This window comes from Ictalurus furcatus, chromosome 20, assembly GCF_023375685.1.
Source record: "Ictalurus furcatus strain D&B chromosome 20, Billie_1.0, whole genome shotgun sequence".
In the NCBI taxonomy this organism is placed as follows: Eukaryota; Metazoa; Chordata; class Actinopteri; order Siluriformes; family Ictaluridae; genus Ictalurus; species Ictalurus furcatus.
The window spans coordinates 21,431,208-21,445,866 of record NC_071274.1 but is presented as its reverse complement, the minus strand read 5'-3'; the positions used below and the strand labels follow the sequence as shown (position 1 = coordinate 21,445,866).

Here is a 14,659-nt window from a genome sequence, read left to right as displayed (position 1 = left end):
GAATTTCTCATCTATCGTCTCGTATCCATTTTTTGATACCAAACGTCTTTGTCGTATAGCACAAATTAACCGACCTTGCTGTTCCAATAGTTTCGACAGGGACTGAAATAGTCGGTCATTTGGGTGATTTCTGCTCATCGCGATCTCTTTTCTTCACACACACACACACACACGTCAAATATCAAAGCGCACAAATTCACTCCATGTTTCGTTTGGTTTTAATGTTTGTATTCGTGTTATAAAAATTAAGACAACATCAGCTGAATGCAGAGGGAAAAAAACGAAAAAAAAAACAAAAACAAAACAAAACAAAAAAAAAAAAAAAACACCACCATCTTAAGCGTCCAGAAGAAAAGCTGCTAATTTGTCGAAACATTTGGGATTTTACAATCAGCCTGTACTGGTTTAAAACAGAACACATTTAGATTCAGATATATATATATACACACACACACACACACACACACACTTCTGTTTTTATACTGAAAACTGATTCTTCATCACAGCAGGTCAAAGTGTACATCCATTCAGACTCCATCAGAAGCCTTACTCGTGATTATTTGGTCGGCTTTTCGTGCCAGAGTTAACGATTTGAATCAAGAAGTAGTAGTTTATAAAAACACGCGCGCGCGCGCGCACACACACACACACACACACACACACACACACACACACACACACACAGAGAGAGAGAGAGAGAGAAAAAAAAAAGACGGACAGCAGATGAGAAATTAAACCAAAATCATTTAAATGATTTACTACAACAAAACCGACTCAATACTGTAGGCAAGAAAGGGGGAAAAAAAAAAGAAATTATATACTTTTTAAAAAATTTAAAAATAAAAAAGGAAAAAAGAGGACTCATGGAAAAACATCAACCTTCATTTCTATTAACTAGCACGAAATTAAGTCAACATTCAAGAGAACTACAACAGTTTAGGCTTGTTCCCTCGACACAGGAAAGAGCGCACGTTCCGTTTTATACCAAACTCACATCATCTCACATTTGGGGGGGAAAATACCCACCCCCCCCCCGCCACCAAACAGAAAAGCTTGTGGTCGTAGAAAACCGTAAAGATCCTCCTCTCTCTCTCTCATCCTTCACACGACGCGGTTCGGTTATAAGTGGATAACGTTCATCATCATCATCACGTGGTGTGTTGATACCAGTCTCTACACAAGCCAACTACAACACTGTCCTTAACCTTTTGTGGATTTTAACATTTGGCACTGGAAGTGGGCGACGTGATACGGACATCGTGATTATACCACCACAGTGATGTTGAATTCTCCAATCTGATTGGTCAGAAGGTGTTTACTCGTTTTCTAGAACAGCTGCAGATCGTTAATCAACGCTTTAAAAACTAAAGAAAACTGCAATCGTCTATAAATCGTCAGCACGTCACCGCTCGGACTCGATCGTCGTGCGCGGTTACAAGGAGTTGATCTGATGTTAAAATTCTCATATCGAAAAGGTTTCCTTTTCTCTCTCTTTCGCCTGTTAAACCCGGAGCTTAAATAGAAAATAAAAGATAAACACACACCTAAGGTCATGTTAGCAATACCGATTTTCTGGCACGTTGTTAGCAAACCTAAATATGGGAAATAATCGTCGAGATTTTTTTTTTTAACACTGATTCAGAGTTATTGTCACTTTTTATCCATTTCTAATTCCAGGGAAAGTTGTGGAAGGTCCATGAAACACGCTAGTTCCTGTTCTCGCTTACGTTACAGCAGCTGTAAACAGTCGGTCCCTCACCAGCCTCTCTTTATACTCTCTCTTTAAACCTTAATCAAGAACAAAGGGCAGTCTGTCATGTTAGAGAAGCAGAAACTTTCCTGTATTGATTGTCACAAAGCGCTGACACTGGAGACTCCTTCCATAAACGCTGAATGTTAAACATCTCCCAGAAAACGGCAATACTAAACACTTCTCTTGGTTAAATAACACATTTGTATTAGGCTTAGATTAGATGTCCTGTGTACTGTGGTACAAGTCAAAAACACGCTCATTTCACACAGTATGTACATGCGTTTTAGTTTCGCTAACAAAGTGCCAATGAAACGTTATCGTGATTAACGTCCGAGTCAGAAACACACCGACATGACGTTAATACATCACAGTATCGATATCTTACCGCCCGTATCGCCTACTCGTACGGCAGAAAACAAAACCTCACATGACCAATACTGGTACAAGTGTAATACAGACAGAGTCTAAAGTGTCTGTAAATGTTAAATCCTTCAACACGATAGCGTCCGGCTGCAATACTGCACGACGGAGCGAATACTACCCGTACGTGACGGACGGAGAGCAGGAAGCACCGAGGCAGGCTAATGCCCCGAACGACCATAACACGAAGGCGTTAAAGTGTCACGCGATGCTCTCAGACAAGTGCTCCATCACCTAAAAACCGACGCTTCGGAAATCTAACACGGACCCGTGAGCGGCACGGGTCGACTTCAGCACCTAAAAAACGCACAGCGGGTCAGCTTGGTCACGGAGGAGTCCAAACTGCTGGCAGTGTCTCTGTGTGCGTGCGTTTATATTTGTGTGTGTGTGTGTGTGTGTGAGCGTGTGCGGCGAAGACTACATGAAATCATAGAAAAATCCGTAATCGGGGAGAGGGGAAAAAACAAAAAAACAAACAGAAAAAAAAAAAAAAAAAAAAAAAAAAGATCGGGACGACCAACACACCCACTGTAAAAATTTCGCACAACAGCCAAACACTGTAAGTAGGTACGTTTCACATTGAAGCACAGAATAGCAAATGGTATATACACGACAGTCTATTCTTTAGGATTTTTCAGATTAGGAGGCCATAGACAGATAGCGAGAGAGAGAGAGAGAGAGAGAGAGAGAGAGAGAGAGAGAGAGAGAGAGAGAGAGACCCCATAGCGCTGCCTCACTCGTCCTCTGGGAACCAGGCATGGGATTGGTGCCGTAGCCATAGGGAAAGAGATCTAGTAAGAGAAGATCATAGATGGAAAAAGGAAGGATAAAACAGAGGGAGGGGGGTGGGGATAAGGGTTCCTCTGTGGAAGCCGGCCGCTACAATGACTGTGATTGGTCAAAGTGGCGCAACAATCTCCAATCCTGTCCAAACAGGTCAGTTCCATATCCTGAGGAAGCTGTCCCATGAGCCGGTGGCCACGGCCATTCCGTCATTGGTCACGCCTAAACAACTCACCCTGTTATCGTGTCCGGCCAAAACGCCTGCGAAGGAAACAGAGCGAGACTTGTTTAAAATAGCCGCTTAATAAAACACACTTATCGGAGTGGTATTTCATGGACCACGAAACGAACGACGTCTCTCTAGTGCTTTCGCGGCGTAGGCGCAGACTGAGACGCAGACCCACCTGCGCGTTCTCCCTTCAGCGTGTCCCACACGTTGCAGTTGAAGTCGTCGTAGCCGGCGAGGAGCAGCCGGCCGCTCTTGGAGAAAGCCACGGACGTGATGCCGCAGATGATGTTGTCGTGAGAGTACATCATGAGCTCCTGGTCAGCACGCAGATCGAACAGGCGACACGTGGCGTCGTCTGAACCGGTCGCAAACGCGTTCCCGTTGGGGAAGAACTGGGACGGGGGAGGAGGGGTTGAGAAAGAGAGCGAGATACACACTTAAGCCACGCTATATGAATATCTTGAGGCGAGGCAGCTTCCTTCAGCCTTCGCTTTTTTTTTTGCTTGTCATGGCTCACACACCTTCAGATCAAAAGGTTTTTAAGATCATGAGAAACATTTCAGTCAAGTGTCCACAAACTTTTGACCAGAAGTGTATATTTAATTTAATTTCCCTCTTTAATTATCCCGAAACGTAGCTGATTTGGTGTACAACATGACTGAAGCTACACGAGTAATCTAACTAGCCATCAAAGGGCACACCGAGCGCGTTCAGAAGCCTTCGGGGTGTAAATGACACTTTCACGTTTTACGCCATCGCCTTTTGGATGCTTTCAAATGAACCACCTGTACATTTCTCCTTGACGTAACAGAACACAGAGTGTATGTTGCACTCACACAAACGGCGTTGATGTCGGAGACGTGACCGGTAAAGGACTGCCTGCACATGCCGTCTCGGATGTCCCAGAGTTTGGAGGTGGCGTCGCAGGCTCCCGATATGAAGCTCCTGGAGTCCGGGCTCAGAGAGAGACTCATCACGTCTCCGCTGTGGCCTGAGAAGATAGTGGCCTGCTGACCGGTCTCTATGTCCCACAGAGCACTGAGGAAACACCACGGAGAAACAGTCAGATGCAGCTACTAAAAGTTCGGAGAACTGGACAAAGCTAAAAATGATTCCTTAACTAAAACAATTATGACTACACTGGTAAGTGTTTTGTAATTATTCTGTATTGCGTCGAATCATTCTGAATTCTCGGTTCAAGCTGATTTTTAAAAATTTGAGGACGTTTGAGCAAGTGTCAAGTGTCCGTAAATACAATAGAATGTGTGTTAAATGTCACAAAATACATCGAATCGAGTCCCAGTCCTGATCTTCACCACGCCGAGTGATGCTGTGCCCTTTACTCACCATGTGGTGTCTCCGGAGCTGGTGACTATCTGGCTATCATCCAAGAAACGACAGCATGACAAATAACCTTATTAGAGGGAGGGGGAAAAAAAAAAATTATAGTTAATAAATTGCAATGTTGTGAACTTCACTCAGAACCTACAGCCAACTCATAACAGCTTTCGGAACATCTAAAATAAATAAATAAATAAATCTCCATTATTCCCACAAGCATTCCCGTGGTATGTCGTGTGTTTACCCGTGTGCCCGGGCAGTTCTCTGGTGACCCTGACGTTGCCCTCACGGGTCTTCAGGCTGTAGATGGAGCAGATGTTGTCCAGGCCTCCGCACGCCACATAGTTCCCAGATGGAGCGTAGGCACACGTCATGACCCAGGACGAGCGCAGAGGGATGGCGTGCATCTGAGAACGGGGGGGGGGGGAATAAATAAAAATGCACTGAAGTATATGGCTTCAGTGAATGAAGTATGTGAAGTATACAATCTAAATGTAATCATGGACAGGATACGTCCATGAGTAATGTGGGCGGGGTTTGTTGACGTGGAAGCAAAAAAAAAAAAAAAAAAAAAAAAAAAAAGCTTTTCGCTTCAAAAACAAAAAATGATGCTTGCAGAAACGCATCTGAAACTCAGGCGAGTTGTTAACATAAGGGACGAAACACTTGGGGGAGGTGCTGTTATAGGAAAATAATTATCAGGGTGGTGTGATGAAGCGGAGTTTCCGTCACCGGCCTGAGGATGATTATTTTCTAATAACATTGCTTTTTCCCCCCCCACCTCTTTCCCAACTATTTTTTCTTAAATTATAGAACACCACTTTGTACTTTTTATCCATTTATAGTTATAAATAATGTCAACCTCTGCTAAATAAGCTTCTTCTTTTCTCTTTTTTCCTCAACCTGTAGTGTTAGAGAAATAAACGTCTCCTGTCAGAGACGACCGATCAGAATCGAGACCCCAGAACTGACGAACCCACGAACCCCCGGCCCGTGCGCTGACGTACAGTGAAGCGAAACGCCGATGACGACGCATCCAAATACAACACTGTGATCTCAGACACGGTGCCAATACTTTATTTACTGATCGATGGGATAATATTACTTGAACAAGCCTAGCATTTAGCTTAACCCCCGCATGTACGTTCTACTGTACAAATTTTCATAAAGAAACTCATCATGCGTGGTTTTTTTCCTCTGCACTTACCTTGTTTGTTGTGTAGCTGTCCCATATGATGAGTTTACCATCTTGAGATGCGCTCACTAACAACCTAGGTGTTTGGGGACGCGGGACAAAAAAAAAAAAAATAAGACAGACAGTCAACTGGTTACAAATTGCCGACAAAACCGTAGTGTCGCATTAAAATATAAAGAAATATTTTTTTTTAATTACCAGTGATACCAGTGATCTCAGAAAAGTGTATTGTGACACACATATTGTGTCACGATATTAATATGACGACATACTGCCCAGCCCTAATAAGCGTTTATTTCCAAATTGTTGGACATATCAGTCTGTCGAGTCAAGGTTCGATAGTGTTTATCTGTGATGGTGGAAATCAGCATCAAAAACTAACTCTAAATTCCAGTTTTAGCATGTTACCGAGGAATATTCTTCATAAAAGATGGACATGCAGATTTTCCCCAGCGTGACACAAGAATTTAAATGAATTACGTGACACAAACAGTAAGTAAAATGAAAAAAAATATATACATACATGCATATAGGAACGCAAATTGTACATCAGAAATCATCAGAATCTTCCTGTTTAAGAATAAACTAGTTATTTCCTGATTTTGTTTTCAGGAAGCACTAAACGTTTTGGACAAGCAGTGCTTACACCAGATAGATGCCTAGCTAAATGCTAATTTAATTACAGGACTAGATGTATGCGTAGCTGACATTTAATGGCTCTAAACTATTTTTTCCCAGAGAGAGTGAGTGAGAGACAGAGAGAGATGGGGGGTATAATCTCAGGCCACCATTGAGTTGTGAGCAGGCTGCTGCATTATTCATCGAGTGTACACTGACAGAGCCGCAGGGTTTCCTCTGAGGGAACCCACCCATCCTCATGACTCTCCTCTGAACTTTCTCTTCCTCTCTCCAGCACATGCTTACACCATCTCTCCCTCTGTGTACACTGACCTGGAATCAGTAGCCCAGTGCATGGCGTAGATTTTGGCTAAATGGCCCCGCAGGGTTCGTCTCGTGCGCATCTGGATCCTCCCCACCGAATCCAGCCCAGCTGTGATCTACCAACAAGGTGGAGAGACAGAATCGGTGGAAGAAAACGAATTAACACAGTGGAAAGGTCTGCGTGATGAACGGGCGGGGCCGTGATGACGAAAGAGTACGAGACGTGCTACAGCTAAGAAATGGCGAAGCCCATCACAATCTAAAATTAGCATCGGGACTGTTGTGGAGAAGTTTAGTTGGTGACGTTGCAATAACCGTCAGGAACGCTTCGATCGATAGATGATAAAAGCCCGATAACATCCTGTATTGCTCAAGCATACCACAGGTTCTCGATAAGCAACTTTACTTTCATCAGGACTGAAACTCTATAACTATTGTTTTTTTTAATTTAATATACTACCATTTGAAAAAAGGGCTTTACTGTGCTTTATTTTTATTTCAAATTCTACATTATAAGCCTATACAAATCCGAGTCAGAATCGACTCAATCATTTTATTTATTACTAAAAGGAGTACGCTGTTACAGCGTAAATAAATACCGTGTTATGATTTAGCCCGCGATTAAACGCTGTAAATAAGAACTCTTACACCACAGCGACGAGGAATTCTCGATTCTGATTGGTCAGATTAAGGTGTGGATTAATATTCTGACAGTAGCGCAGCTGCAAGTCACGTTTATATTAACGTGCTCGTTCTAACACGTCATCGTTTCTATAGTAACAGCTTCAAAAAAAAGATTTTTTTTTAAAAAAGGCGTATAATTTCCTAACATCTTTGGATTTCTCTGCAACATCTCGGTAACGTTCTGTCTTCCATCAAATGTCCAAATCTCAAGAGTCAGAACCGAGTCATCGAGTTCATTAATCAAGTGTTAATCATTTTAACAGCTAAAATAGTATTTGCTATAATACAATATAAAGTAAATAAATAAAGGCAGAGGAGGCCGTTAAAACTCGTACACAGGTTGTAGTGGATCTCTTACATTTATACCGTAGATCTTTTATTTACTTTCATATTTATTAATAGGTAAGATTTGCTTACCTGGGACAAACTGGAGTCGCTGCACGCTTTTCTGGCATCCTGCAACACACAGCAAGGAGATTACAGGAGACTGATTAGCAAAACAACAACAATAAAATCGTTCATACATCTGTGTTTACAAAGCACAGAGCGAAACGATATCACCTGCATTCGTTTGAGAAATGGAGGGATTTTCCCCCCCCCTTTCAATGTTGTATCGAGTCAAATCGCTCTACACTGGCCACTAGTGGGCGTTCCAGTCGCAAAAACCTGTATCCTACACGCTAGCTACAGAACGCTTACGAAACCATCCAAGGGACCACAAAACAGACGTCTTCCCAGTAAAAATAAAACGCTCAAGGTAATGCTATTTGTGTATGTATAAAACACATCCATGCGGTGCATCACCATCTATTAGTGTGTGAATGAGTTTGTTTGTTTTTTTTTTTACAAGCTTAACGGGTTTGACGTACAGAAATAAACCCGCATCGATCTGCTCAATTTTAGCCGAATTCAATATTCGAAGCTCATTAAGCGCAGCAAGAATCGAAGTGTGACTCGGAAGCTGCGAGTAGGAAGAAAAAACCGTAACGCACACCAAATAAACCGCCGTCCCTCACCTCAATCCTATTGATAGTCACACTACCAAATCACTTTGCATGTGATTACACGTCGCAACTCACCTGGTATTAACATACCGTCCGTCTCGAGCGATCCGATCACAAGTGGACAGCTGCACGCGTAGCCATTCATACCTGGCATTTTCAATGCACCACATGTATCCAGATTTCATACGTCGCTTCATCTCGGGTAGAAATTTCCCATAACGTAGCTGTACGCGCCGGTTTGAACATTCCGATTACGTGGTCTGTTCACTAAAATTAGGAACGAACAGGAGATGATATGATAAAAGAAGCTACAATAATAAGCTTCCCGGCGGCGAAGAGCTCTACCATTCAGCGCCATTTCCGAACAGTCTTGCGACGATTATGGATTTTCCGCCCTAGAGCAATGACTGTCGATTAGACGCTCCTTTGTTGCCCTCAGGGATGCTCTGAGACACCTTTACGTTCACATTACAAATGTAACGTGGTCACATGTGTCTCAGATAGCCTCTGAATATGATCAGAAAGCGTCTTCAAGACACACTGGACCCGGTTCGCACCTGTACTTAGTGCTGTCCACTTATTAAGGGGTCACCCAGGACAGCTGTTGATGCCACATGTGGACAGGGCCTTTGGTGCATAACTCGACCTGCCCAGTAAAGGTTGCCTCGCCTATTGTCACCGGCTCTCACTGGAAATGAACGACTTCCCAATAAGAATCGAGGGGAAAAAAAAATAATAAATACAGTGTCTTGGCAACGGGTATACGATATGTAACATGTGGTCTTGTAAATATGCTCGGTGTGAAACTAATCACAAGCGACACCTGTATTGAGATTTTCTCGATTCTGGGCAAACGGCCTACGATGCAGGTGAGCAATAAATCCAATAGATCGGCTCGAATGGCTTTTCGGACCAATCGGATGGTCCGAACGTTCGTTCAATTTCCCGTTCACGAGTCTGCATTTATTGTTTGACGTACAAAATGGAAGAAACCAATAACCGTGGTTGCATCACATCCTGTCTTATGTGACCTCCCATTAAACATGTATAGAATTATTACATTTACATAAAAAGGTTTTTAGGGAGTTCTATTAGTTGAATTACTAGCCCCAAGGAGGGGGAAGGGGTGTGTGTGTGTGTGTGTGTGTGTGTGTGTGTGTATGGGGGGAAGGGGTAATGTGCCACGGTGGAAAGTACCATATAGTCAAAAATAAAACTTATGAGATTACAATTCCAGTTACAGAATTTTCCAGACTATAAGTTGAAGAGGTTTTTTTTTTGCCACCTAGCAAGTGTATAAAAGTTCTATCTCCTAGAAAGGAATTACAGTACTCACTCAAAATACATACAAATATTGCCTCCAAACATGTTTTGGGTGAAGTATCTTTTTAATTCTCATTAATTCTTTCTCTTGGAAATCTAGAAAATAAAGGTGTAATTGCAAAATGTCTGAAATCACAACAGTTTTTTTTTTTTCTTACTTTATAATTCATGAACACACGCACCACAGTTCCGTTATCGCATGATGTTGCCATATGGCAACAATTACATCTGACTATTTAGCAGAATACTCAAACTACAGAAACTGCTTTAAATGACAACAAATAAATCTCAGATGGTGTTTCATTTTTTCCTTTAAGTAGTTTTGCCTAAATATTGAAAAAATCAATGCAATTTCGAGAGCCCTCCAACGATGACACAAACGAAAAGAAAAACGCAAACAGCACTTCCTGGTCATGTGACATGGCATGGTTTTTTTTTTTTTTTTTAATATGTCGTGTCTTTTTTTGTCATGTCAAAGTTAAAACCCCCTTTTCCCAGTTATATATGGAAAATAGTGGTTTTGTATTATTGCCCATCTAAAACTTGGAGATAAATTAATTGTTACCATGAAGTAAAGGGTTAAAGGCAGTTTAAACAAAAATGGAGTATATAAATCGCACAGTGAGCTCTACGTTTTGTCTACTAAGTGACAGGAGCGATGTGTCGCATGCTTGAAAGAACGTAGAGCGAAAGGGAGCGTTAATTCGCTACAGACTCCGCGGTCACGGCTGTGTTACCGCCGTTACCTCATTGTTTTGGATAAAGGAGTAAACGTAAACGTAGCGGCCGGACTCACTCGGATCTGATTGCGCAGCTGCTCGGCCTCCTGCCGCAACTGCTCCAGCTCGCTCATGATCCTCCGCTGAGGGCTTCACTCCCGCTTCACTTCTCACACTGATGAACACGCAGGCCTGCAAAGCATACAATCCGTTCAATCACCAGCAAAATATATATATTTTTAAAATGTTACATTTTATCGTTTTGCTTCGGTCGTTGAGAAACGAGCAAGGCAAGATTTTCTTTTCATCCTAATACCTTTATCGTTTGAGTAACGACCAAGTTAACGTAACTCAACAACTTCCCTTAGACTTTCTTTATAAGTGGGTTTAAAATATAAAACAGGGTTTCGCGCTCTTTTCCGTACACAAGGAAAACGTACAAGGCCGCTGAAATTCCCGCGGATTTCTTTTAATCATCTTTCCTTTGACTAATTTTTCCACTCCTACGCTAAAAGACTAGTTCAGGCCAGAACCACAGCACCATTTGCACCATAGAATTAATAATATATATTATATAAAGAAAAAAAAAAAAAAAAAAACACACAGACACACACAAAATAGGCAACGTCCAAATATCACAATCCTGATTTGCTGATCCTTCACAGGCTGATGATGTGAAGACCAAATAACCCTGCTAACTAGAAAATGCTAGCAGCTAGAGAGAAAAATAACCCCCACAAATATGTCCATCTCTTAAAATATATATATTTCTCCTCATTTTCGGTCTAATTTGTTCTCCAATTCCTGCCCACTATCATACGACAGCAACCGAGGAGGGTGAAAGCTGGCACATGCTTCCTCCGAGACACGTGAAGTCAGCTGTGCTGCTCTTTGAGGAAAGCGCTATCTGCCCTCTTCCACATCCACGATTGGCTAGTGCTGCTTTGATTGACAAAAGACTCCTCCCACAGACCGCACAGACTCCCAGCGGCTCGTCTAACCATCACAATTTGGCCCTTGTCAAAGTCACTCAGCTCCTCATGCTTGCCCATTTTTCCCGCTTCCAACATGTCAACTTCACATTGGCTGGTCACCTTGTAACGAGATAAATCAAGGTCATTCACGTCAGCTGTCGGTGGTTTTAATGTTATGGCTGATGGACGTATCATTATTTATATAGTTGCTCGACGAACAAGCTACGCATCCAAGTCTGCAATCGCGTCGGACCGTTTCTGAGAAGCGCCGATCATCTTCCCTGCAGTCGTAGAAATCGTGCTGAAGTTGTTACAGCGCCACCTGTAGTACCGGAGAGGGCCTTTGTATGAATGCAAAGACCTATACGAAACTGCAACCGAGTGTGCCATCTTGCAAAGCTCACAAAGGTGGTTTCGTCTACGCTCGCAGACGCCATCTGTTCTCCGTCTAGGTCGGAAGTAAACGCTGTGGCCTTTGGTGCACTTTAGCCCAAGTTTCTAAGAACCACAGAGCCGCCTGCAGTGCTTAAAAAACAGGAAGGAAGGAAAGCTGCTCCTTCCTCAGCAAGCATTTCGCAGGAGGAAATAAGAAAATACAAAAATACAAGCAGACCAAGATTAAAATGAACTAAATCCTAATCTTTAGAAATCAGACACACTGTTAAGACATGCACAGAATTTGACTTTAAAAGAAAAAGAAAAGAAAAAAAAAAGGAGGAAAGACAGATTTGATTCAGAAGTTCAGACTTCAGCCATCATGGAACAGATCTGACTCAGTATCAGATTAACTCAAATGAAAAGATGATCTTTTCAAACAGATGATAATGATGAAAGAAAGTTGACTAGGAAGCTGTACTACAGACACTGAACGTATTTTTGCTCCCACCTAGCTAAACTAGCTAACTATCCAAGTCATAAAGATTTAGCTACAATTTCAAACCACATGTTGCTTTCCATAACGTCGACCTGACAAACCATGAAAGATTTTTTTTTTCCTCTTCAAAAACAAAAACAAAACACAAACGTGACCCCCCCCCCCAAAAAAATGCAGTTAATAGCCTTAAATTCAGCGCTCCTACTTTGACTAGCAACACTTTTACCAGGTTACAGCTTGCTAACACTAGCTTAGCTGCTAATGGTTTACCGTTTCAAGGCTTTACCTACTGTTGATAGCGCTCAAGATCCGGCAGACCTTCCGTCAGTTCCTAGTCATGCTTTTGTAGATTGTTTTAAAAATGTAACTCGGTCATTTTTGTGTGTGGGTCGTTTGTTATGTCCAGAAAAACAACAAGGCCTCAGGCGCCAAATTTTTGACGCGAATCTGACCAATTCATACCGGGATTACCACCACACCCATACTGATATTGGAGCATGGCAACAATCAGGCGGAGGGGGGAGTCGACAAAACGAAACGAAATAGCTTTTTATTATAAAACGCGTTAAAAACAGTCAAACGGATCGAAAATAGAAATAATTCCAGAGTGTTTTATTCATACCGGCAAATTTTGCAAAACAGTCGTGTTCTCTGTCCAGCTGTGCACCATGAATTAGTTAGTAACCCCCTTCTATGAGAATGGTATTGTCCTTTAGCTTCCTCAATTATCAAAATGACTGAACTCGCGAAAACGGATGGATGTTCGATTCCAGAACTTTTGGAGTCGACTCCGATTCGAATCCAAGTTTTATGTGCTGGAAATGAGTCGATTCCATGTGTCGATTTCACAAATTTAAAGAGCAGGAAAAGTGATATTAATACAGTATGATGATCGATAGGGCGAAGACAACAGCAGCAACAATAATAATAATAATAATTATTATTATTATTATTATTATTATTATTATTATCTAAAATTTGACATTTTATCGCAAAGCTTTGGAATCGACTCTCACTTCCCAAACTAAAGACTGGGATGGGAAAATCGATTCTTTCTGGGATCGGCTCCCAGCCCTAGTGTTATGTATTTGGATTCTGGCATCAGTCTAAGTTTGACATAGAAATGACTAGGATGACTTATACTTCATATGATCAACTATAATTAAGAAAGTTGCATGGTGCACAGAAAAAGCTGTGAACTTTATACTACATGGTACCGTTTTCTTTTCCCCACAATGTTCATTATAATTTACTCCAAATCAAGACAACAAAAAAAGAGACACCTTACATTTTACTTGGGAGGTGCCTGTGCAGAGCTGTATGACTGCAGCGTTTGACAGGTTTCGTGTGGGTTTTTAGGTGGATCTGCAAGCTACAGTTATGATTATAATCATATTTTCAAACCCACGTCCTTTTGGGTGGGAGCTCTACAACCATTCATATAAACAAATAATTAAAAAAAAAAGTCACTTCAGTAGCTACTGGGATTTATTTACCCCTCACCATGATCGTACTCCAGATTAAGGAGAAAAAATAATCATGAAAACAAAATGGAAAGAATCTTAAAATGTATTACCTGATGCATATATTGTGTACAGCAAGGAAATCTTACTTTTAAGGATTAGAGCATGTTTCAAAGCGTCCCCCAACAGGACACAGGACACTTCATTAAGACTAGTTTTACATGCTGCACCCCATAAATCCAGGACATACTAAACTCCATGTGTATTAATCATATAGGAAAGTGGCTTATTAGTCTTACCCAAAACGATGCTTGTCTACGTGCTGGTCCCTAGTGGAGTGTGTCCTTCTCAGCGTTGTGTGTTTTTACTCTATGGATCAGACTGCTGGCACCGTGGAGGACTAACGGGTCCACAGCGGGTTTAACTCCAGCCTAGGTGGAGGGGTGTGAGCTCCTGGAGAGCCTTAAAGAGACAAAACCCGCAGTAATAGGGCACAAGCGTGAAAAGTATGGTTTATCAAGGTATGGTTTATCGATCTTACCTGTCAGAGGTGAAAAATGACATAAACACTATAATTGTGTACGATTTATTGTACACGGTCAAATACGCACCTTTATTTACAAGCCGAAAATACACTAAGCATCAAATTTAGTCACACCTTCTAAAGACTAATTTCCTATTAACGTGCATATCAAGGTGACTGAACATGAATTATCTCATTGACTAAACTGAACAACACACATTTACGGCGTTTAGCAGACGCTTTTATCCTGAGCGACTTACGTTTATTTCATTTATACAACTGAGCAGTTGATGGTTAAGGGCCTTGCTCAGGGGTCCAGCAGTGGCAGCTTGGCAGTGCTGGGATTTAAACTCATGACCTTCCGATCAATCAATACTTCAGCGTCTTAGCCACGGAGCTGCCGCATTTTGCGATTTCTCACTAACATGACAA

The 14,659-nt window shown here is 41.9% G+C and overlaps 1 protein-coding gene across 3 annotated transcripts; it reads right to left on the bottom strand.

Annotated features, from left to right (window-relative positions):
- Positions 1-200: 200 nt before the first annotated feature.
- gnb4a (guanine nucleotide binding protein (G protein), beta polypeptide 4a) lies at positions 201-13,004 on the bottom strand. 3 transcript variants are annotated; one of them, XM_053651899.1, is made up of 10 exons: positions 12,864-13,004; positions 10,471-10,585; positions 7,765-7,803; positions 6,673-6,779; positions 5,734-5,797; positions 4,771-4,933; positions 4,533-4,599; positions 4,022-4,223; positions 3,361-3,577; positions 201-3,217 (listed from the first exon to the last, which is right to left on the bottom strand). In XM_053651899.1, the coding sequence occupies exons 2-10, from the start codon at positions 10,525-10,527 to the stop codon at positions 3,111-3,113; spliced, it is 1,023 nt and encodes a 340-aa protein (XP_053507874.1). In that variant the 5' UTR covers positions 10,528-10,585; positions 12,864-13,004; the 3' UTR covers positions 201-3,110. The 3 variants fall into 3 exon arrangements, with proteins under 3 accessions (XP_053507874.1, XP_053507873.1, XP_053507872.1); XM_053651898.1 differs by lacking the exon at positions 12,864-13,004 and adding an exon at positions 12,528-12,842; XM_053651897.1 differs by lacking the exon at positions 12,864-13,004 and adding an exon at positions 12,532-12,841.
- Between the last annotated feature and the right edge of the window lie 1,655 nt (positions 13,005-14,659).